Genomic DNA, 22,147 nt, shown 5'->3' with positions numbered 1-22,147 from the left:
TGAAATCTGATGTTGTTGTCTTTTAAACCACCCACTACCGATCAATCATGTGAACTACATCATATTTATAACCACAATTAAGGAGGGAAATGGAGTCTGCTCTTTATTATATACCGTATATATACAGGGATGGGTTACCGACTGGGCCAATGAGGCCAGTGCCCAGGGGCCCTGGGCTTTAAGGTTGCGCGATCCAGTTTGGCGATCCCCCCGCTCGAAAACCCATCAACAATGAAAACGAAACGAACTTTTGGGCATGAAAACGAAAACACCACCCTCAACAACTGTTGGGCCAGTTGCTATGTAAAAAAAAAAAAAAAAATGGTGGGAGGGGGGCCCTTGAAGATAATTGGCCCCGGGGCCTTTGCAAGTCATAATCCATCCCTGTATATATATATATATATATATATATATATATATATATATATATATATATATATATATATATATAATACTGTACATGTATACTATACAGTATATAATGTTTGTTAGAAGGTATATACACACCGGGGGCCAAAAGTTTGGAATAATGTACAGATTTTGCTGTTTCGGAAGGAAATTGGTTCTTTAATTCACCAAAGTGGCATTCAACTGATCACAAAGTATAGTCAGGACATTACTTATGTAAAAAGCAGCACCATCACTATTTGAAAAACGTCATTTTTGATCAAATCTAGACAGGCCCCATTTCCAGCAGCCATCACTCCAACACCTTATCCTTGAGTAATCATGATAAATTGCTAATTTGGTACAATAAAATCACTTGCCATTATATCAAACACAGCTGAAAGCTATTTGGTTCGTTAAATGAAGCTTAACATTGTCTTTGTGTTTGTTTTTAAGTTGCCACAGTATGCAATAGATTGGCATGTCTTAAGGTCAATATTAGGTCAAAAATGTCAAAAAAGAAACTCATCAAACTTTCTCAAGAAACTTGTCATTCAATCATTGTTTTGAGGAATGAAGGCTATACAATGCTTGAAATTGCCAAAAAACTGAAGATTTCATACAAAGGTGTACACTACAGTCTTCAAAGACAAAGGACAACTGGCTCTAACAAGGACAGAAACAGATGTGGAAGGCCAGATGTACAACTAAACAAGAGGATAAGTACATCAGAGTCTCTAGTTTGAGAAATAGACGCCTCACATGTCCTCAGCTGACAGCTTCATTGAATTCTACCCACTCAACACCAGTTTCATGTACAACAGTAAAGACAAGACTCAGGGGTGCAGGCCTTATGGGAAGAATTGCAAAGAAAAAGCCACTTTTGAAACAGAAAAACAAAAGGAAAAGGTTAGAGTGGGCAAAGAAACACAGACATTGGACAACAAATAATTGGATAAAGAGTGTTTTGGATCTTAACCCCATTGAGCTTTTGTGGGATCAGCTAGACTGTAAGGTGCGTGAGAAGTGCCCAACAAGACAGCCACATCTATGGCAAGTGCTGCAGGAAGCGTGGGGTGAAATGTCACCTGAGTATCTGAACAAACTCACAGCTGGAATGCCAAGGATCTACAAAGCTGTCATTGCTGCATGTGGAAGATTTTATGATGAGAACTCTTTAAAGTAGTTTAAGAAGTTCTGAACATTTTTTTCAAATTTTAATAGTAATTTTTTACGTTATTAATGTCCTGACTATATATTGTGATCAGTTGAATGCCACTGGAGAATAAAAGTACCAATTTCTTTTCATAAGAGCAAAATCTGTACATTATTCCAAACTTTTGGACGCCAGTGTGTGTGTATGTATATGTATATACACACACACACACACGTTGAGCATGTATTATAACACAGTGTTTCCCAATCCTTGTCCTGGAGTACCCCTAACACCCTTATTTGACACCCAATTTAGGTCATGAAGCACTCTACAAAGGAACTGATGAGCTGTATCATGTGTTTCAGAAAAACTTCCAAAATGTGTCCTGTTGGGGGTACTTCAGGACCAGTATTGGGAAACATTGCTATATTTATGGTAGAAATGCATCAATTAATCAGGAGTTAAGCAATTAAACATACTTTTGGCATGACTTGTTTAATATTTTATTTTCATAAGTTAACAATGGATCAAACTTTTTTCCCATGTTTGCTGATATTAGGAATAATAGAGCTGTGAACCCTTTACAAATGTATTTCCTGCAAGCCAGAGTGAAAGATTACAAAGCAGTGAATTGTCCATAGGGTGATCCAAATCAAGTTTTTTATTGTTTCCATAACACAAAATACAGATATCCAGCTGAACTTCTCCTGGGGAAGATTTACAGAGAGGGCATGGGGAATGAAACGATTGCTTGGAAGTCCATTCAATGGGCTGGCTCTGTGGGAAAATAAAAGTCAGTTTAGTTCTTGACAAATCTGTAATAAAGCCTCATTCTACAGTATATTTTAGCAGTCATTAGCCCCTTTCACACATGCAACCTGGTCCACTGCAGTTAAATTGTTGGATCGCCTTTACTGGTAAATGTTCCACATCTGCTATTCACACATAATGGTTTCCATCTTTTTTCCATTTTGCAACCTCACACATCAGCACCAAAAATGCTATTAAACTCTGAGATGTAGTTAGTAGGGGTGTAACGGTTCTCGGTAAAAAAACGAAACGTACGGTTGGCCACCCATGGTTTGGTAAGCATTGGCACCACGGTTCACCTCAAGTTTATTGACGCATCTGGAGCACAAGGTTTTGCGAAGAAAAGTGTCAAATAGACACGCACAGTTACAACCTCCGATAATGCATCTGAATGGATCTGTAGATGGATACACGCCGCCTGTGTTTTATGTGGGTCGACTTGATGACACCACTGTTCTGCAAGCATTGTGTGTAGTTGAAAATGACAAGTGGAGAAAACAACCCGCTGATCGAAAAGCTCACTGCATTATTCAGGTCTCCTGTCTGGAAACATTTTCTTTTTGCAGTCAATTACAAATGTGATGGTCAAAAAACGCTTACAAAACAGGCACTGTTTGCAGACATCCCTCGACGCAAGTGCTGTAAACTGGTAATTACACCGAAATCACCGGGGAAAGATAGCATGCGGCAGAGCCGCAGATGAGCTGAAACTGCACACACACACTCCCTTTCGTTTTTAAGCAGGCACTCAGTGCTAATTCGGACAGGCATAAAACAATAACTAAAGCGATTGGGGTGTTCATTGCCAACGATATGTTTCCCTACTCTGACGAAGATGTGTGATTTCCGTGCATGATTAAAACACTCGAGCCGTGTCACATTCCCCCTCGTATTAATTTTAATAGCAAAGTTCCTTTTACAGTGATGTACAGCTTCCGAATATTGAATTTAAGTGCAGTAGAGTTTGAAGTGCACTTTATGTTGATGCGTGTCACGTATTAGTGCAGGTATTAAGTTAAAATGTTGATTTAGTAATTAGAGAAAAGGTTTTTTTTTTAGCTAAAGACCCTGACGAAAATTAACCATGGTTTTACTTAAGTAAAACTGTAGTAGCCATGACTGCTGTCACCATGGTTTTCTTAGCAGAAATCATGGTTTTGGATGCAATTAACCATGGATTTATAACAGTAATACTGTAGTTTCCATATAGTAACCATGATAGTAACCATGTTGATTTTGTGGTTACTATGTTTTTACTACAAATACAATAGTTAAAATATGGTTACTGTAAAACAATCATTTTTATTAAGGGCAAACCTGTTGAAGTGTTTGTTACCAAATAGAGATTTCTTTCTTTGGATTTGGCAGTAATATTTGTTTTTTTTTTCTGAACAAGGCAAATATTGAACCGTACCGAAATGTGACCCTAAAACCATGATACAAACCATGAGAAATATGAACTGTTACACCCCTAGTAGTTCGCTATTTTATGTTTGTTTGGTGTTTATTGCCATATCAGCTACAATGGCTATTTCATGGCAAATACAGGTGGCAATCAAACAATTCATAAATACAACACACCTTGTAAAAACAATACATAAAAAAAGGGAGACTATTTAATCCAGTACAGTAAATCAATTCTATAAAAGATCCTTTAGTTGAGCTTTTCTGGGCACATCTTACAAAACAAGTCTTTCAAGGTTTTTCCAGAAAAAAAACTGTCTCATGACATTAAAAATAAGGCAGATCAGGAGCACATGCTTCACAGTCAAAGGGGTGTTACAAGTTAGCTATTTTATAGATTGACAAATTTCGCTTTTAGGCTGAATTACACAACACCATTCCTAAAATATGAACAGAATCTAAAAATACTAGGTATCACACACTTAACAACTTTGTAAATGACTACAGACAAAAACTGGGCATCACACACTAAACGACAGGATTACTCCGGCTGTCAAGTCGACCCGATCACGAACTCATACGGAAATACACGCCCCCCCGTTCTAGGAGACGGATGACAGATGTACACAAACATGGATGTATGGAAGCAATGCTGTTGACGTTGCTGTTTCTCATTTCCCAGTCTCAAAAGAAATGGGTCGAGCGCATTTGGGAGCGGTCTTGGGTAGAAAGATGGAGACTGCGACGTGAGTTGGAGGTGAGTGGCGTTAAATGTTTTCTACACTTTGAGCGCTTGTTTGCCACCTCCATTTCCTCGTGGTCCAGTGTTGTGGCCACACGTGGTCGATTTCAGCTGCTCACCATATGACTTCAGATTTGAGTCGTGGATCATCACACACTACGAGAGCTCCTCTATAGTCAGCTCTACAATATAATTTTGTATTTTTTTTATATCCTCTGACTAAATGGAATAATTTCACCATCTGTCCACTTTTAAGCCATTTTTGGACTCCGAAGTAACTGAATAATCTCTGTTTTACGCCAGTGCATCCTAAACTTGTACACTCTCAAACCGTTAATCTTACAACTCTTTTCACACATGGCATCAAAACATTACTTTTAAGGTAATGTTACAACTTCTCATTCAGAGAAATAGCCGGTGCAAAATTGAACGGTATTTTCGAACAGGTCATGTTCAAAAACGATCTCTAAATTGAAAATTGCAGATAATTTTTATGGAAAAGGCTGCATGTGTGAAAGCAACTATTGACTTCTTCCTCAAATTGAGCTTTCAAAAAATGAGGACATCTGCATTCTGATTCAAAATGTGCCTATGGTTTCAGTTATCAATCCAATTTTGAAAATATCACAGTATTAACTTTGAACATTTCCCATTTCTTCCCCACAACATTTCCAGTTTGAAGTTTGAGTAAAATAATACTGAAAATCTTGCACTGAATTACAAAAAAAGTAAATACTTACTTGACTGCACTGCTTTCTTCTTTCCTGCAAAAGAGCAATGTAACTGTTAATACTTTTTCATTCTTAGTACTTCCAATTCTTCATACCGTATGCTTGTTATTTAGTAAAATTAGTTGCCTCACACCAACAAAAGTTGCAGTTTCAGAATATGCAGTAACAAATTATAAGTGTGGGAAAAAGAACAATGGTTCATGCCATTTTTACTGTACGTTGACTATTAAAGAGCTCTTCAACAAACTTGACCTCTCACCTCCATATGAGAGTTTGTAGTACATGAAAGACATGATTCCTACACCAACCCACATCTCTTGGTATGCCTTGGTGTAGTAAGGGGCCACCTTGGTCCACCAGCCAGCGAATGCACCACCTGCCATCTAGTGATCAGAACATAAAGATGCATGTACTTTTTCCACTTTAAGGTCTCACAATTATGTTCATGACACAACTGTGCAAATAAGAAGCTTGCTTTGAAGAAGAAGACGATTCTATGTTATAAAAAGTGAACTATAGTCTATATTTAATAACACGAAACCTGCATTACTTTCAAGGACATTAATCAAACATTGATGGGCCAATCAATTCCATATCTCTCAAAGCTAAAGTATTATACTTAGATATTAGGAAATATTATAGACTGAGTCTTTATGGTAGTACACTATCATATTGAATTCTCTATTTCATTTGCTGTAAGAGTTTAATGAGTTCAAGCACAATTCAATTTGAATCGCGAATAGAACAGCTGCTCTTCTCACAGTCTAATAAAGGAACAACACTTTAGCCCCGTTTAGACAGTGAAAAGATTTGCCTCGATCCACGTGTGCTATTCAGATGTCAAGCTTGCAGCGTACATTGATAGCCGATTTTGATTCATTTTAAGGCGCTCAGCGAGGCCTTGTCATAATAGGTCCAATTAGGTAAACAAATATTGGTTCAAATGATATCGCATCTCCTTAAATTGGTCAATTATTATTCAAAATGTCACAATTGAAATTATCTGGCTTTGCAGACAAATGTAGCTCACCTCTAGAATATAAGCGCACCCGGAGAAGGTCACTGCTCGACACTAGCTTGGTCGAGGAGACACAGCGGAAGTTCGCTTCAGGGATCCGTTTTGTAGTTAAAAGCCCCAGTACCAAAATAAAAGTCCGACTGGTTCACTTGGTCTGATATGATTTATGATAAAGGTCATCTTTCATTTCAAGTCAGATCAGTGCAGGATTACAGACTCTATAGGGCCCTATACATCTATTGTAAATCAAAACACACAGAGCAACCTATTTGGCATTTTAGTATTTATTAATATTATTATGATTATTATTTTTTTTATCATTTTTTTTGTCTTTATATACAGTACATTCACAACATCTCACTGTAGTTAAGCTACATCTAAATTGTATGTGTCTATGTACCTTTTACTTTGGGAAAATGGCTTATTATTATGTTTACTTACATCTATGAGTGAACTGAGAGTCAGGTGAATGTAATCTATGCCAAAAAGGCTCAACACCTTAATCACAAATGTTTTATTATTATTAATTTATGCTTTATTATCAACGAATAACACACATAACACATACAACTGTAAAACAGGTGTCACATACATTACATTACACATAGTGACAGAAAGAAAACAATAAATAAATAAATAATAGAACAAAAACTGACTAATGGACTAAACAAAAAAGGAAAGCGGTACATTTCTATCAATTAGATATCATTATACCAAATTACACTGTAAAAAGAGATACATGTGAAGGTACATGTGGGCACCACTTTGCATTCATTAATTGAAAATGTAAAACGAAGAACATATTACAACTGATTTCGACATTACATCTCAGCCTATACACATTTTTTATCTCCTCAAACACTACAAAAAGAGACTTGCTATTAAAAATTAGTAAATAACAGAGACATAGAATAAAAATTATAATGAAACCTGCATCATTGGAGACATGATCCTTAACAAAACAAAAAATTACATGTCTATAGGATAAAGATTTCTTTTTTTTTCTTTTTTTCTTTTTTTTCTTTTTTTGTGGACAACACAGTCCTCAACATGCTTTTCAGAAATTCTGGGTATGAGATGAACAATGAACATATGAAAAGAGCAATAAAAAAATAAATAAATAAATAAATAAATTAAAATAAAAAACTTACAGGGTTCACAGAAGCAAATAAATAAAATTGATCATCTTACACTTACACAATTACAACAAACTTTTTTTTTCAAGTAATAAAGACAATAACAAAATCTAAAGCAGAAAATAATTTAATTAAAGACAATATTTGGATTGCTGGTGTAGACTATTGTATTTAATGATCACACACTCCACTCTACAAGAGAAGTACAACAGTAAAAAGTCTCCTATTTGTTTTTACACTTTTTTGAATCTGCTTTAAAATGGAAGCTTTATGATCATCCCTCTCATTATGGACAATTACCAAACTTGTGCTTTAATTCTGAAGTTTGTTTGTTTGCCACTTTAGCCCATGCTAAATAAAAAAGAAAAATAATAGTTATCTCATTATTTGTACACAAACAGGCAGACAATATGAGTTTGTACCTCTGATCTAAAAAGTTTGGAGATGTATGAAACATGCTAGGCAAATCATGGGTAAATGCAGGGAGCAGGACTCACTGATGTGCAAAGGCAGTGGTGCAATCCTTGGCCCTCAGGCTAATCTCTGCTCTGTGATCCAGAAATATAACTTTCGAAAAAAGACAGTTTAGGCTGGATAACTGGGTTGACTGCTCTGGGTGAATGTGCTCATGTGTGTTTGTGCTACCTCCAATTTGCTCATTAGCTGTATATCCTGGAAAGCTACAACTAAGTAAAAATATTATTTCAATAGGAAAAAAATGAACACAAATTATTGGTCCGTTTCCAAAGAGGAAAAATTGCCTCCCTTATGTCATTAAAATCTGAAGTTTGATCATCTTTTTGATCAATTACAAAAGATTATGGCTCTTATTCCAAGGTTTAACTTTGCACCCTGTTCCACTTTTTAGTCAGTTTTCACTTAAACTGGAGAGGGTAATTAGATATTCTCAATGTTGTAAGCGCACAGTAGATCTGTGTCAGAGAACAAGGGAACTTGCAAAGAGGAGGGACAAACAAAAAGGGATCACATGTTCATTTCCACAATTAGGTGGCTCTCACAAAGTGGTGCTGTAGGCCTCAAAAGTAAAAGGGTGGAAATAGGGCAGGCTCCAATCTCGGTGGATAGAGTAAGGGCAGGCAGCACGCAAGTGTTTATCCACGTAACTAGAAATAGTAGGGATCTCCTCTCTTTGCTTTCTCGACTCCTCTGGTGAAGACTGAGAGGCATTTTCAGCCCAATGATTTCTATTACCACTCTCTATAGGTGCTATGGGAGCAGAAGAAATTGCTGGTGGAGCTGAAGGGAGTGGACGCCTCTGCACTTTGTCTTCCTGTCTCCTCAGGAAGTCCTTAAGAACATGCTTGAAGACACCCACCATCTCCCAGGGAGAGATGTCATTGTGGGCCAAAAGATCATGAAACCTTCATGGAGCGCAATAAAATGTTTAGTTGCATTTCTCAAATAGAAGATGTCTATACTGTAAATTAATTCTGTATTATATCATTATGCATTTGCATGATGAACAATACCATTACTAACAAGATCAGGAAAGAAATTCCAACCAAATTAGAATTCCAACCCACTTTGTTAGTTACTTTGATAGCTTTGTTATTTAAATTCTCTGTACACTGTGAAAAAGGATTATGACTCAAAGATGAGGTAAAATAATTAATCACATTTGTTTGGTTAAAAAGGTTAAGGGATAGTTCACCCACAAATATGACTTTCTTTCTTCTGCAGAACACAAACAATGTTTTTTAAAATTGCTCTGTAAGTCTGTGCAGTGCAAGTGAATGGTGACATTTCAAGCTTAAAAAAATCACATAAAGTCAGCATAAAATAAATACATATGATTCCAGTGGTTTAATCCATATCTTCTGGAGTGATATGATAGGTGTGGGTGAGAAACAGATCAATATTTAAGTCCTTTTGTTTTACTATAAATCTCCACTTTCACTTTTACATTCTGAAAGTGAAAGTGGAGATTTATAGTAAAAAAAAAAAAAATATTGATATGTTTCTCATCCAAAGTGATTGCATCACATCAGTAGACATAATAAACCACTGGAGTCATATGGACTTATTTCATGCTGCTTTTATGTGATTTTTGCAGCTTCAAAGGTCTGGTCACCATTCACTTGCATTGCACAGACTTACAGAGCGGTTTTAAAAAACGTTCTGTGTTCTGCAAAAGAAAGAAAGTCATTCACATCTGGGATGGCATTAGGGTCAGTAAATGATGAGAGAATTTTCATTTTTGGGTGAATTATTCCTTTAAATGCTTTGACAGAAGAATTTTATATCCATTTAGAATTCTATATTCCAGTAGTTATCAACTGGTTTTGCTTCAGGAATCAAATTTGACATTGGACATCAAGTGGTAACCCAAAACATTACCAATATTGTTTACTGTCCAAAGAAACCCCTGAAAATTACCTAAAATCAAACTTTATATATATATATATATATATATATATATATATATATATATTAAAATAATATTAATCTCTGTGACACAAAACACATTGTGGTTGGCCCAAATCCTGTTCATCCTCACTGCAAGTGAACCTGTATTTAATTTAGTCTGGGTCCCAATTTTACTTTGTGTAGTTTTGTTGTTCATTGTTTTTTGAGCATGAGGGCATGCCACTCAACCTATCCTTGTTGGCATCAGCCTAATTTGACTTGTTTCTACCAAATAGCAGATGAATTTGCGCTAAAATACTGTAGAGTTTAACCTTTGACATAAACAATAAAAGATATGGGATGTATTGTTGTATCCTCCTGTTTCAATTTTTTTTTTCAATTATATACGTACATTGCTTTCCTAACTATGCATGATTATATGGTTAGTTGCATTTTATTATTTGCACTTTTTATATACATGCACATATTCTCTTACCTAGTAAGTACAATGGCAGTGTGTGAGGGTGGGATGCGCCCACAGAGGCGTTCTAGCTGATGACGCTCCGAGGCAGGTATGAGGGCCAGCAGGCTTGGGTATGCTGGGGGGCGACGGTGTGGCAGAATACCACGGGAGATGCAGTACTGGAACTCCTCCTCTTGAACCTGAACCGCTCTTTGCTCTAGCTGCCAAAACAGTTCTTGCAGCAACATTCGACCTGGGCCTGCAGGTGCCATACATCCTTGAGCTGGGACACTTTCTGTGTTGGGCCATTTGGACAAACCGAAGAATGGAATTGCTGGGCTGCAGTGGAGGAACAATAAGAAAGTGTGAGTTAAAGTGTGCTGGTGGAACCAGTGGATAAAACGTTAGGTCTTTTGTTACATTTAAAGCCTTTATCTTCTTTTTATGGTCATCCTCTGATAATGAAATCTGACTGTTGATAAAGAGTTTAGTCTTCAGTAGACAGTCCTTCACAGTGTATCACATCAAGCTTTGCTGTGTACATTCTGAACTGGCAGCTTAGTTGATTCAGCAGCATACAACTTCTCTCTATTCAGCTAATGCTAACTGAATCTACAGGACAATCATGTTTTTTTTGTGTGTGTGTGTGTGTTTTATCTTGTAAAAGTCTGGCAGAATATAACTTATTCTCATAACTTCGCTTTTCACATAACTACTCATTGTATTCAGTTACAAAACTGAATCATATTGAGAAAGGCTTAGAGAGTACTTTTATTCATCCCTTAAACTTATGGGTGTTTTGCCAAACATTATTATGTATTTGGATCTTTAGAGACCCAGCACGTATATCTATCACTAATGCCCAGATAGTGTCAAATTTTCATAACATTTTCAAAACAATTAATAGAAAATATTCTGATATATTTTGATATATATATACATATATATATATATATATATATATATATATATATATATATATATATATATATATATATATATATATTAATTTTCATATATCAAAGAAATGATGCAGCAAATATAGAGCAGGATACATTGCTTCCACACTTAAATTTCATGAGACTCAGCTGGCTGTCAAACACATATTGAGCTACACATAACACATAATCTATAACCTACACAGATATATATTTATATTTTTGAGTCTAAATAGATGCACAAATTACATAATTTCAGAAGTACACCCAAATGACGATAGCCAAATCATACTGTTCATGTGTTACACTTGCTATAGTTTATTCCACATTGCTTCTTCATCAAATAGCAATGTCAAATGTAAATCAAGTCAATCACTGACACATCAGTGCCACCTTGAGTAAGAAATAGCATTTATAATATGTATGTGTGAACGTATATGGAATACTGATAATTTAACTTTGTCACACAGAAAATCAATGTGATATAGTAGTCATTTGTATGAATATAATACTCATTTGTCTTATAATAAACAAATAAATATATATCCTGTGACAGTGAACTTATATAGACATGAAATAATAATTAAAACATAATTTATTGAAGCACAAAATTACACTATCTAAGGTCCTTAATGACCCTATACACCTTTGTTAATCAAGCAGTTATTTTTTGTTGTTGTTGTTGTTGTTGTCGCAATTTTGCGGAATGAGGTCCTGGGTCACTAAGACCCAAGGAATGCATTAAAGGGTTAAAAAAAGATTGAATTACAAGCTAAAAACAAACTATACAAATTGACGGATAAGCATAAAATGCACTTTACATCAATTTTTCATAGTTCTAATAGTGCGTAGTACAGGGCACATGACGTTTGCAGCCAAATGTCTAAACAACCTAAATAAGCTCTGAAAAGTCAATACTGAGTAATAACTGATAACTAAATAAAAGTTATAACTGAGAAAGACAATGAAGAGAGGGATATATGCACTGAATGGACAGGTAGAAACAGGGGAAAATCTGGGAAAAACTGTTGCAGTTGAAAATAGAAACAGGAGGGAACATGCACTGAGATGATGGATGAGGCAGAATTTGCAGGAGAGCAACATAACCACCAAAGTATTCACCACAGAGGACAGGAAAAAGAGTTTTGGCAATAATGACAAAAAGAGGATGGAAATTAGTATAAAATGGATATTTTACCTTCCAGGTCCATGATGCCTTGACTCCATCTGATGCCCTTGGAAAACGTCAGTTGCATCAGGCTATGCAAATGAAATGAGAAAATTAAGCCAGGGAGATACAGAATGGGAGAACACAGACAAAAAGTATAGATGTATAGATAACAGAAGGAAAAAGCAACCCAAAGAAATGTTGCTATTGCAGTAGAAGAGTACAAGAGAAGCTAATAAAGTGTTTGAATAAGAAGAGTGAAAAAGAGAAATGAAAGACAGGCAGAAACAGGGGGTTAGGCAAAGAAAGACAGAAAGAACTGAGCGTGTGCCAGTGACATGCAGGAATGGCAGTGTATAGATGACAGCACCGGGCAAAGTTGAGAAGAAGAATGCGACTCTCTCCCCTGCCCACAGCAAACTGTCATCTGTCTTTATGCTCTGATAAGCCAGCCCACTCTGACTCGCTTTACACTCAAACACGCAGCATGAACACACACGCATGCTTTTACATATTACAATTTCAGCTCATACAACAAAAATAGCACACATACTCACATATATTAATAAATTAATATTTAATTCAACTAAAAATCTCATGCTGTTTTAAACGCATCCTTTTCTTTGTCAGCATCGTCTTCGATGGTCAAGCCATCTTTCAAATAGGACTAACACTGTCACACTCTGACCTCTTCAACATATTTTTGACTCACAGCATTCCTGGGGTACATTAGCCTGGGGTTCCTGTTAATTACAGTAAAATAGTTCATTGAATTTGACAGTATGAGAAAAATTATCAAATGAAAATGCAGCCTTTGTTAGCATGTAATGTACCCCACTGCCAAGGGGAATTATGTCTGTATATAAGGGAAAGCAATGAGTCTTGAGAGAAAGCAATGAGTCTAGTCTGCTTGAGAGTGTGACGTGCAGATGAATAAACCTGTATTCTTCAGTGGAGGATAACAATACTGTCATGTTAAATCATGGCATAATCAGACAAAAAAAAAAAAAAAAAAACTTGTTCTATTCACAAAAGAGAATGGCAAAACGAACTGACAGTTTCCCATCTCAGAGATATAGCACAAGGCTCTCTTCTGTCTTAAAATCACTTTTACTCAAAAATGATTGATGCACCTTAGTAGTAGTACATGACTGTTACATATGTTTTTTTATTGCAACAGTTGGCCTAATATATGCAGCACCATGTGAATCTAACTAAGAGGCCACTAATCAAATAAATTAACTTGCATTTCATTGAGTAAATTTAGTTTGAACATACTGGGCCCTTAAGAGCGCTTGCACTAAGCGTTATGCTTTAAGTCTTACGAGCAAAGCCACTGGGCATGACCATGAAGTTTTGGTATTTTCATGCAAGAATGCGCTAAGTCTAGACACAAGTGGGTATATCGAAACTGCGCATGCAAAGCGCTAATGGGCTGGGTCAAGTGCATTTTAATTCTGACGTTCTTCTCTGGCACCGACTGCGTCCTACTTTATAGTCCATTCTCTGTAAATAACCACCGATATAAACAAAGACAGCACATTCATAAGAAGTTGCATAAACAGACCATTTGCAAATAATTAGAATAACAGAAATATGGACTTACGTTCTTTTGTGCATTTACTGCCTGTTGAATATCAGGCATATTTCTATGACAGTGACACCCCCCTTTTATATGCATGAAAAATGTGGTTCTCGTCAGGATTTGAATTTATGCGCCGTTAAATTATAGAGAATGTAAATTGTATTAATCACTTGCATCTACTGACACACACAAATCATGGCTAGTATTAACAGTGGTTGTATCGGCATGCACTTCACTTCTACCGGTCTATTTTACATTTTGAAAATCTTTTACCGGCCCCTTAAAAATCAATCTACGACAACAGGTGGAAAACAATACAATTTTTGTATTGAGCACAATACAAAAATCTCAAGATTTTTTTGAAAATAACTGTTCTTAGTGTTCTCAGCTGGACTTCAACTTACAACCTTTTAACCATATCCCAGTTCATTAACTACAAGGCCACTCAGTTGACTGAGCTCGTCAAAGACACATTTCAAGCTGACAGTACAGAAAAATCGCTGAGAAAATCTCATCGTTGAACTATGTGGTTTTGAATTCTAGCAGGAATTATGCAGTTTAGCACAGCCTACACAGTAGTATGCACAACATGAAGACTCAAAGGCACTGGTGAAGAATTGGGGGAGATGGGGGAGATGACACACATCCACCAAAAGTCTGTGAATGGGGTGATTCACACAAAACTTTCGTATGAATTTAGAAAACATAAAATATATCACATGAGTCATATGTGGAGTCAATGAGGATGTTAAAGGCATCCATAGAAATGATCAGTTGTTTTTCATGGTGAGGAAAGCAGACAGGCATTTTAGATGAGCAGGTAAGAATTGTAATTTTCTGAAAGGGTTACTGATTTCTGAAACATTGACCCTAATGCTTTTTTTAAATGTTTGATATGAAAGAGTGTATAAATATGTAAGAGTGTGCAATGAATATACTTTTATTTATTTATCTCTGCATTAATTTAAACTGTTATTATGCACTGTGTAATGTGTTGTAAAGAAACATGAACCCCCAAACCACCCCCACATTTGGTCCCCTTCAATGTTCAGACCAAATCTATGCCATTACTCAGAGGTCAACAGAAGTACACATTTTAAAACCTTCTTTTGCTAGATTTGAACTCACAAATATTTGAACCATAAGCCAATGCTTTATCCCTGATCCACTCTGTTGACACAGCTATTAGCCTATTAGCATGCTAACCAATAATAATGCTAAGCTAATGTTTCCTATGGACAGCATTGTGATCAAATAGCCTTAAGAGTTAGAATACCCTACAGTTAGCATGCTAACCGATTATAATGCTAAGCTATCATAGCATGTAGCATGATAATGTCTCCGGTTACACATGTAACCTCGGTTCCCTGAGATGAAGGGAACAAGACATTGCAGTGAAATGCTTTGTGGAATTCCTTTTCCACTACCTAGTTGAAGCCCTTGTATCATATGCCAATCTTGTGATTGTCAGTGGTGTTTGAATCCCACCATTTTAGGCGCATATTTGCCCTATATAAGTGGGCGCTCAATCACCATTTCTTCAGAATTTTCTGACTGAAGAACAAGAACGAATCACTCGTACCTCAAAACTCTGAAATAGTAGTGCGGCCAAGTTTTGCAATGTCTCGTTCCCTTCATCTCAGGGAACTGATGTTACATGTGTAACCGGAGATGTTCCCTATTGATTCAGTTCACTCGACATTGCAGTAAATGCTTTGGCGAATGGAGTCCCATCACGCCGCACTATGTAGCGGCATACCCTTCATAAGATTCACCAGGGTATAAACACTTAGAAGAATATGTATATGAGGTCACGGGCCCATTGGGCGGTGACTTATTATAATATGTCTTAAAATGTGTATGAAAATGAATAACCCCACATGGTGAAAACCAGATGGGAAGTTTATCTTAATCTGAGGATCTATATGAGTATATAATACTCACAGGATAATTTAACCCCTTCATAACCAGAAGTAGGAAGGGAGGTTTAATTCTATTGGAAGTGCTAATTCTATAACAAGTAGCCTGCCTGTGAAATGACATCTTTATAAAGATGCGTACACACAAGCAGCTCTTTTATAGAGTGTATAATTACATATATATATATATATATATATATATATATATATATATATATATCTATCAAAGGATACAGCTCCTGCCTGGATGCTGCAGGAAGTGGGTAGATGTCTTGCTGAAGTGAAGAAGCCAATGCCGGTGGCGAGGCAGAGAAACTCTTCGCCGGAACACTAGAGGGGCCAGGTGAATCTTTTGCTGCAGGCACTGAGAGTCAGAAGAAGAATGTCCTGATGCATCTTCAGGGAAATCCCGTTGCTGGAAGGTATCTGTCGACGGTGAAGGGAGGGCTGATCAAGATGAGATGATTGTTGTAGTCAAGGCGAGACGATGTCGGTCTTGAAGGATGAAAATTCTGAAGAAATAGTGATTGAGTGCCCTCTTATATAGGGCAAATATGCGCCTAAAAGGCCGGGGCTCAAACACCACTGCCAATCATAAGTTGCCGTTATGATACAAGGGCTTCAACTAGATCGTGTAAAATGAATTACCCAAAGTGTTTCACTGCAATGTCGAGTGAACTGAATCGATAGTTAACCATGCTAAACAGATGATTTTCTTTTGAACTAAAGGTGACGCTGTCTCCAAACTACTGAGGTACCCACAGAAAAATATGTGGCTAAACCATACAAATTTTGATTTCAATTCAACAAAGGGTTCAAAAGACAAATTAATTTATTTGATTTCAAAACAGCTCATAATTAAAGGAGATACAGTTAAAAAGTTATGCTTCATTTCTGCTGCCTTAAACTTCCATTGTGCTGTCTTTAAACTGCTCAGGTATCCTCAGGAAATGATGTTGATGATGCATACCTATTTTCTTTCAAATCCGAAAATGCATTTAAAATCTATATCACTTTTTAATGAAATTCAATATGGTGGAAAGGCAGCATGGCCGATATGAAAAAAAAAGGATATAGTTGAAATCCACATGACTTAAGGGATCCACAGAAATGAACCCCATAAATTTTGGAAATACAATTGAAAAGTAATGGGCATAAAGCAGTTTTTCACAGTAACTTTTAAACATAGGTGAAAATAAAAATTCTGCATCATAATTTCTGTGCGGCTTGGTCTGGAGAATATTTCAAGATATTGTTTGTATGGTTCTATGGGCTGCCATTGACTCCCATTGGGGAGGAAGAATAATAATAATACTAATGGATACAATAGGTGCCATAGCACCTTCGGTACTTGGCCCCTAATAATATCTGAAAAATAAACCATGACCTATAGATAGTTTAACAAAAATCTAAATTTTTGGTTTCATAAAATGGCTATTCTCAGGGACATAATTTTATGTTCTACCCTCTTTTCAGAGTCTGGACATGAACTTCATTACTACCTGCTGGTGGAATCTCATATCGCAAATGTCTTAGCGGGATAACCTATTTCTCAGGAAAATAGTAAATTGCGCTTGGCACGTCTTCATTACCATACAATACACCCACAGTTAGCACAAACTCTCCCACCCACACCCACCTCCGCTTTGCGCTGACATGTAAATTGTGCTTAGAATTAGCGGTCTCACAAAAAATGGATGTAGTGCGCGGTCGTAGCGTGAAGTGCTGAGCTTTGCGTGCTTACGAAAATAGAGCCCTTTGTCTCTGTGGCACAAGGAAATTTCCTCTTTTTGATTGGAGTGACCCATCTCAATAGAGACAATAACATTGACTCAACCAATGGCTTGAGTTATCTGTTTGTTTGATCAACAGCAGAAAAAGCTGTTTTGAAAAAAAAAAAAAAAAATGACAATTCTGTTTGGTGGTGCTAGTGACGCAGAAATAACACTCTTCAGCTTTAAATAAAAAACTTTTTTTCTAGTTAAAATTAAATCGTGATTTTTCACAGTAGATTGCATACATTTAAAGGAAAAAGACAGTCACAAATTGCGATGGCAGAGCAACCCCTTGAAACATTTTAAATAATGTTTTGAAGGAAGTTAGTAAGATATTATTTTGCAGTGCTTGGGCATTCATGTTAAGTGCATTTTTTGGAAACACGTAAAAAAGGAAATAAATTTGTAACCTTGTATGTGGAGAATGTTCTTATAAGCTAAGATACATTGTTTTCATTGAATTACTGTAGGCTCAGAGATTGCATGTTTTTTTCTCATTGTGTATATCCATTATGACAAATCCAAGAAATTTTCAAAATTCACCAATAAAAGACAGTTAACTCTTGAGAAACCAGTACAAATCACCTTGTAAGCTCCTACTTGTGCAAGTCTGGTGTACCATGATTATTAATGAACAGGCAGGGGCTGTAGTTAAAAAGCTACAATTTATAGAGCATAAAAAGCACAAAGGGATCCACTTGAATAGTGTGATCATTTGTGGAGCAATGACAGAAAGCATGGGTATATTTTATTTTCTGGCACTTTGTGGGTGGTTTTGTGCATTCTGTCATGCTGTTCCACAGCAGAGCCTGCTCCAGGCGCTTCCCGCAAAGTCCACAACAAGGGGTATTCCAGACTAAAATCTTCAAGCTCTTGTGAAACAGCCAAGTGATCAGTGGTTTATACCTCAACTGGCTCTGCAACAGCAACCTCAAAAACAAGGGGTGATTCCAGCTCGGAATCCTCAAGCTCTTGTGATCCAGCCAAGTGACCAGCAGTTTATACCTCAACAGGCTCCACAATGGCAACCTCAAGGGGGGATACCAGGCCCGAATCCTCAAGCTTTTGTTGTCCAGCCAAGTGACCACCGGTTTATACCTCAGCCAGCACCGCAACGGCAACCTCAACGACAAGGGGTGATTCCAGCTTGGAATCCTCAAGCTTTTGTTGTCCAGCCAAATGACCAGCGGTTATTACCTCAACCGGCACTGCAACGACAACTTCAACAACAAGGGGTGATTCCAGCTTGGAATCCTCAAGCTTTTGTTGTCCAGCCAAATGATCAGCGGTTTATACCTCAACAGGCTCTGCAACGGCAACCTCAAAGGGGGATACCAGACCAGAATCCTCAAGCTCTTGTGATCCAGCCAAGTGATCAGGCATTTCCGCCTGTCACAAATTCCCTGTTTTTTGCATTGACTTATGTTGAAATTCTTGTTTTGTTCCCATGTTTCTGTTTCCTGTTAGTTTGTAGTCCTTTTGTAGTTTCATTTTATGATTGGTTTTCCCCTGATTGTTCCCTTGTTTTCCCTGTTTCCTTGGTCAGTCTTCACATGTATTGTCATGTTCTGTACCTGGTTCCCTGTGTTTTGTTTTCATTTTTATTCTGAGTTACTTTGTTCATCTTTTGTTTCCATTAAAAGCTGCACTTAGATCCTCCATCCTTGCCAGCCTCATTACAGAAAGACTGCCCTAAAAATTTACCTAGCAGCCGTCAGAATTCTGCTCCTTCTACAAGGGGACCGTCCAGTTGAGGATCACATCCATGAGTTTTTAGAGCTGGCAAATGTAGTGCACTATCCAGACCGCTCTCTGGTGGTTTTCTTCTGGGCCAGTCTGAATAGTGCACTGAGGGAACTGATGCCTCTGGCTGATCTTCACTGGATGCTCGGCAAATATGTGGAGAAGGCTCTGGAACGTTGCAGTTCCCTTTATACAGTGGATTATGGCGGGAACCCCGGGCCTAATCCTGCGTCTTCGGCTTCCTTGTCGAAGTCTTCCACGGCCCCTGTCTCGAAGTCTTCCACGGCCCCTGTCTTCTTTTCTTTTCATTTTTATTCTGAGTTACTTTGTTCATCTCTTGTTTCCATTAAAAGCTGCACTTAGATCCTCCATCCTTGCCAGCCTCGTTACACTGCCCAAGCAGCCTGTGGTGCAGGCAGAGTCTCTTGACAAGTGTACTGTAGCTGATTATGAGCAGATCCAGTGTGGACAACCTGGTATCAGTGCTGTGGAGTGTGAAGCTATAAATTGCTGCTTTAACGGACAGCAGTGCTACTATGGGAAACGGGTAAGGATGTTGAAGCAATGTAAAGCTGTTCATATTAAACAGCTTATCTGACGTAACTTGCTCTGTACCTTGTTACAGTGACTATCCTGTGTATTAGAGATGGCCAGTTTGTGGTCGTGGTGGCTAGAGATGTTGCGCTTCCTCAACTAAGCCTAGATACGGTCCGTCTGTTGGGTGGAAATGACCCACCTTGCGCTCCAATTGGATCCACACTTTCCTTTGCCATTTACCAATTCCCTGTCATAACTTGTGGCACAAGCATGATGGTGGGTATTGGTAACTTTTAAACTTGCTTTGCTTAGAAAGTAGTGGATGCCAACCATGTTGGTGTTTGCAGGAGGACAATGGATATGTGGTGTATGAGAACAGAATGACATCATCTTATGAAGTGGGGATTGGACCACTTAAATCCATCACCAGGGACAGTCATTTTGAGTAGGTGATCTACACTTTAGCTTAAATGCTAGTATTTTACATGTACTACAAGCTCACTGTTTGTTGTCTAGACTTCTTTTCCAATGTAGGTATTCTTCCACTGCTGTTCAAGCTCTGGTTGTGGAGGTCAACACCATTCCTCCACCTGTAGTTGCTCCTGGACTCCTCAGAGTGGAGCTTAAACTGGCGAATGTGTCTCTAAAGGATGCGCTGAAGGTAGTGTATTGATTATCTAGATTACGTCCTCAAAAGTGCAGCTGTGGTTTGTTGTCATCCTGCAGAGGATTCAGCATAAACTTCCTACAACAGTGATTCAGATTACCCAGTCACAAAAGTCCTGTGAGATCCTGTGTATTTTGAGGTGCACATTTTGGAGAGGACTGATCCCAATATTGTCCTAATGCTGGGACATTGCTGAGTGACATCAACCCCTGATCCCTTTAGCCTACCTCAGTGGGACCTTCTAGTTAATGGGTGAGCATAACACCAAGGATTTGTTTAGTTGGTCAGTTTTGAGCTAGCCCTGACTGTCGTTGTGCCTTTTCAGATGCCCTTACCTGGATGACTGTTACCTGACCACACTGGTTCCTGTGGATGACTACTCTGGTCTTTAGTTCCCAACTCGCTACACATGCTTCAATGTGAAGATGTTCACATTTGTGGATCAGTCACTAGCTCCTCTGCTGGAAACCGTATGACCCCTACCTAACCTTCCTAATGTACTTTTAATCCTGAATATTGCATATTCTAATGAAAGCTATGGTTGTTCCTCTTGTTGCTCAGGTTTTCATCCACTGTAGTACAGCAGTGTGCTACCCCTCTTCCATAGGCTCCTCTGAACAGAGCTGCACCAGGCAAAGTGAGTGCTTCTCTTAAATCAATGGCTTCAGGATTCTGAACTCTAACCCCTACCCCTCACAACTCTCATTTATCTTACAGGAAGGGATGTTCATGTCAAGACCACTCTTGGTGGGGAAACAGTTGTTTCAAGTGGAGAAGTTACTCTGGTCATGTCTTAAAATAGCTTTTATAATAAACTTCATGAGACCAACATGAGCCTTACAGTCTGGTGTCTATGTACAACTGTGAAATGAGAGCTGTTTAGGCATGAGCCAACAGCATTCCAGTGTGGCCTGTGAAAGAGCATCTCATTCATTCAACATATTGAATGAATGTGTCCCTTCACTAAACCAGTTGACTGACAGAGTGGATGAGGAATGTTCATCTTGTTTAGCAAACAAGGAGAGAAAAGGGCCTGGATGAATTGAGTAAAGTGACCACAGTTTCTGTATCTAATCAAAACATTATTTTTAGGCTTCTTGTTAGTCTTTCACAGCAGTTTACAAAATGAAAGGATATGCTATGTCATCTGTGGGGAATACCTTTTGTGATGCTTAAACCCTCTGACATCACGTCGATTTGTAGACAAGCAAATTGTAATGCAAATATAATTAGACTTGTTTTAGTCTTGAACGGCTACATACTTTATCAGTGGTTTAATGACTTGCTCACTCAAAATGATGTTTGTTTGCCACCATCTACTGCCGTAAAGGTGTGTTACAATGGTCAGTGAACCAATATTTTTGGTGAACTGTCACAAGTTAGAGACCTGTTAATTTTACTCCACTAAAGTGATTATTGTTGTAATGTTTTTGTGGTGTTTGATAGTTCTGTAAACTATAGGCCTTGCGAAATTGATTCATGTTCTATCATATTTCTTAAATGGAGAACAAAAAAGGAATTGGGTCAAAGCATGTCGCTTTGATTTAGTGATATTGGGGGCTTAGTTCCCCCTAAAATTTCAGTCCTAGATTTGCCCCTGG

General features: G+C 37.7%; 1 protein-coding gene and 1 pseudogene across 1 annotated transcript; one reads left to right on the top strand and one right to left on the bottom strand.

Annotated features, from left to right (window-relative positions):
* Positions 1-6,751: 6,751 nt before the first annotated feature.
* Positions 6,752-12,712, bottom strand: LOC127409815 (protein RD3-like). The gene is made up of 4 exons (XM_051644653.1): positions 12,691-12,712; positions 12,351-12,412; positions 10,248-10,553; positions 6,752-8,766 (listed from the first exon to the last, which is right to left on the bottom strand). Exons 2-4 carry the CDS (start codon positions 12,377-12,379, stop codon positions 8,400-8,402), a joined length of 702 nt encoding a protein of 233 aa, XP_051500613.1. The 5' UTR covers positions 12,380-12,412; positions 12,691-12,712; the 3' UTR covers positions 6,752-8,399.
* A 6,747-nt stretch (positions 12,713-19,459) lies between these two features.
* Positions 19,460-21,343, top strand: LOC127409943 (zona pellucida sperm-binding protein 4-like; annotated as a pseudogene).
* The last annotated feature ends 804 nt before the right edge of the window (positions 21,344-22,147 follow it).

Source organism: Myxocyprinus asiaticus, chromosome 19 (genome assembly GCF_019703515.2).
Source record: "Myxocyprinus asiaticus isolate MX2 ecotype Aquarium Trade chromosome 19, UBuf_Myxa_2, whole genome shotgun sequence".
In the NCBI taxonomy this organism is placed as follows: Eukaryota; Metazoa; Chordata; class Actinopteri; order Cypriniformes; family Catostomidae; genus Myxocyprinus; species Myxocyprinus asiaticus.
This window is presented reverse-complemented; position numbering and strand designations above follow the sequence as displayed.

Excerpts from the sequence above, each read along its gene's own strand:
- LOC127409815 (XM_051644653.1), bottom strand. The coding sequence starts at position 12,379 with ATGGAGTCAAGGCATCATGGACCTGGAAG. Across the intron at positions 10,554-12,350 it reads AGGCATCATGGACCTGGAAG|CCCAGCAATTCCATTCTTCG; the intron begins GTAAAATATCCA and ends CCTCCACTGCAG. Across the intron at positions 8,767-10,247 it reads ACTGCCATTGTACTTACTAG|GTTTCATGATCTTTTGGCCC; the intron begins GTAAGAGAATAT and ends CGCTCCATGAAG.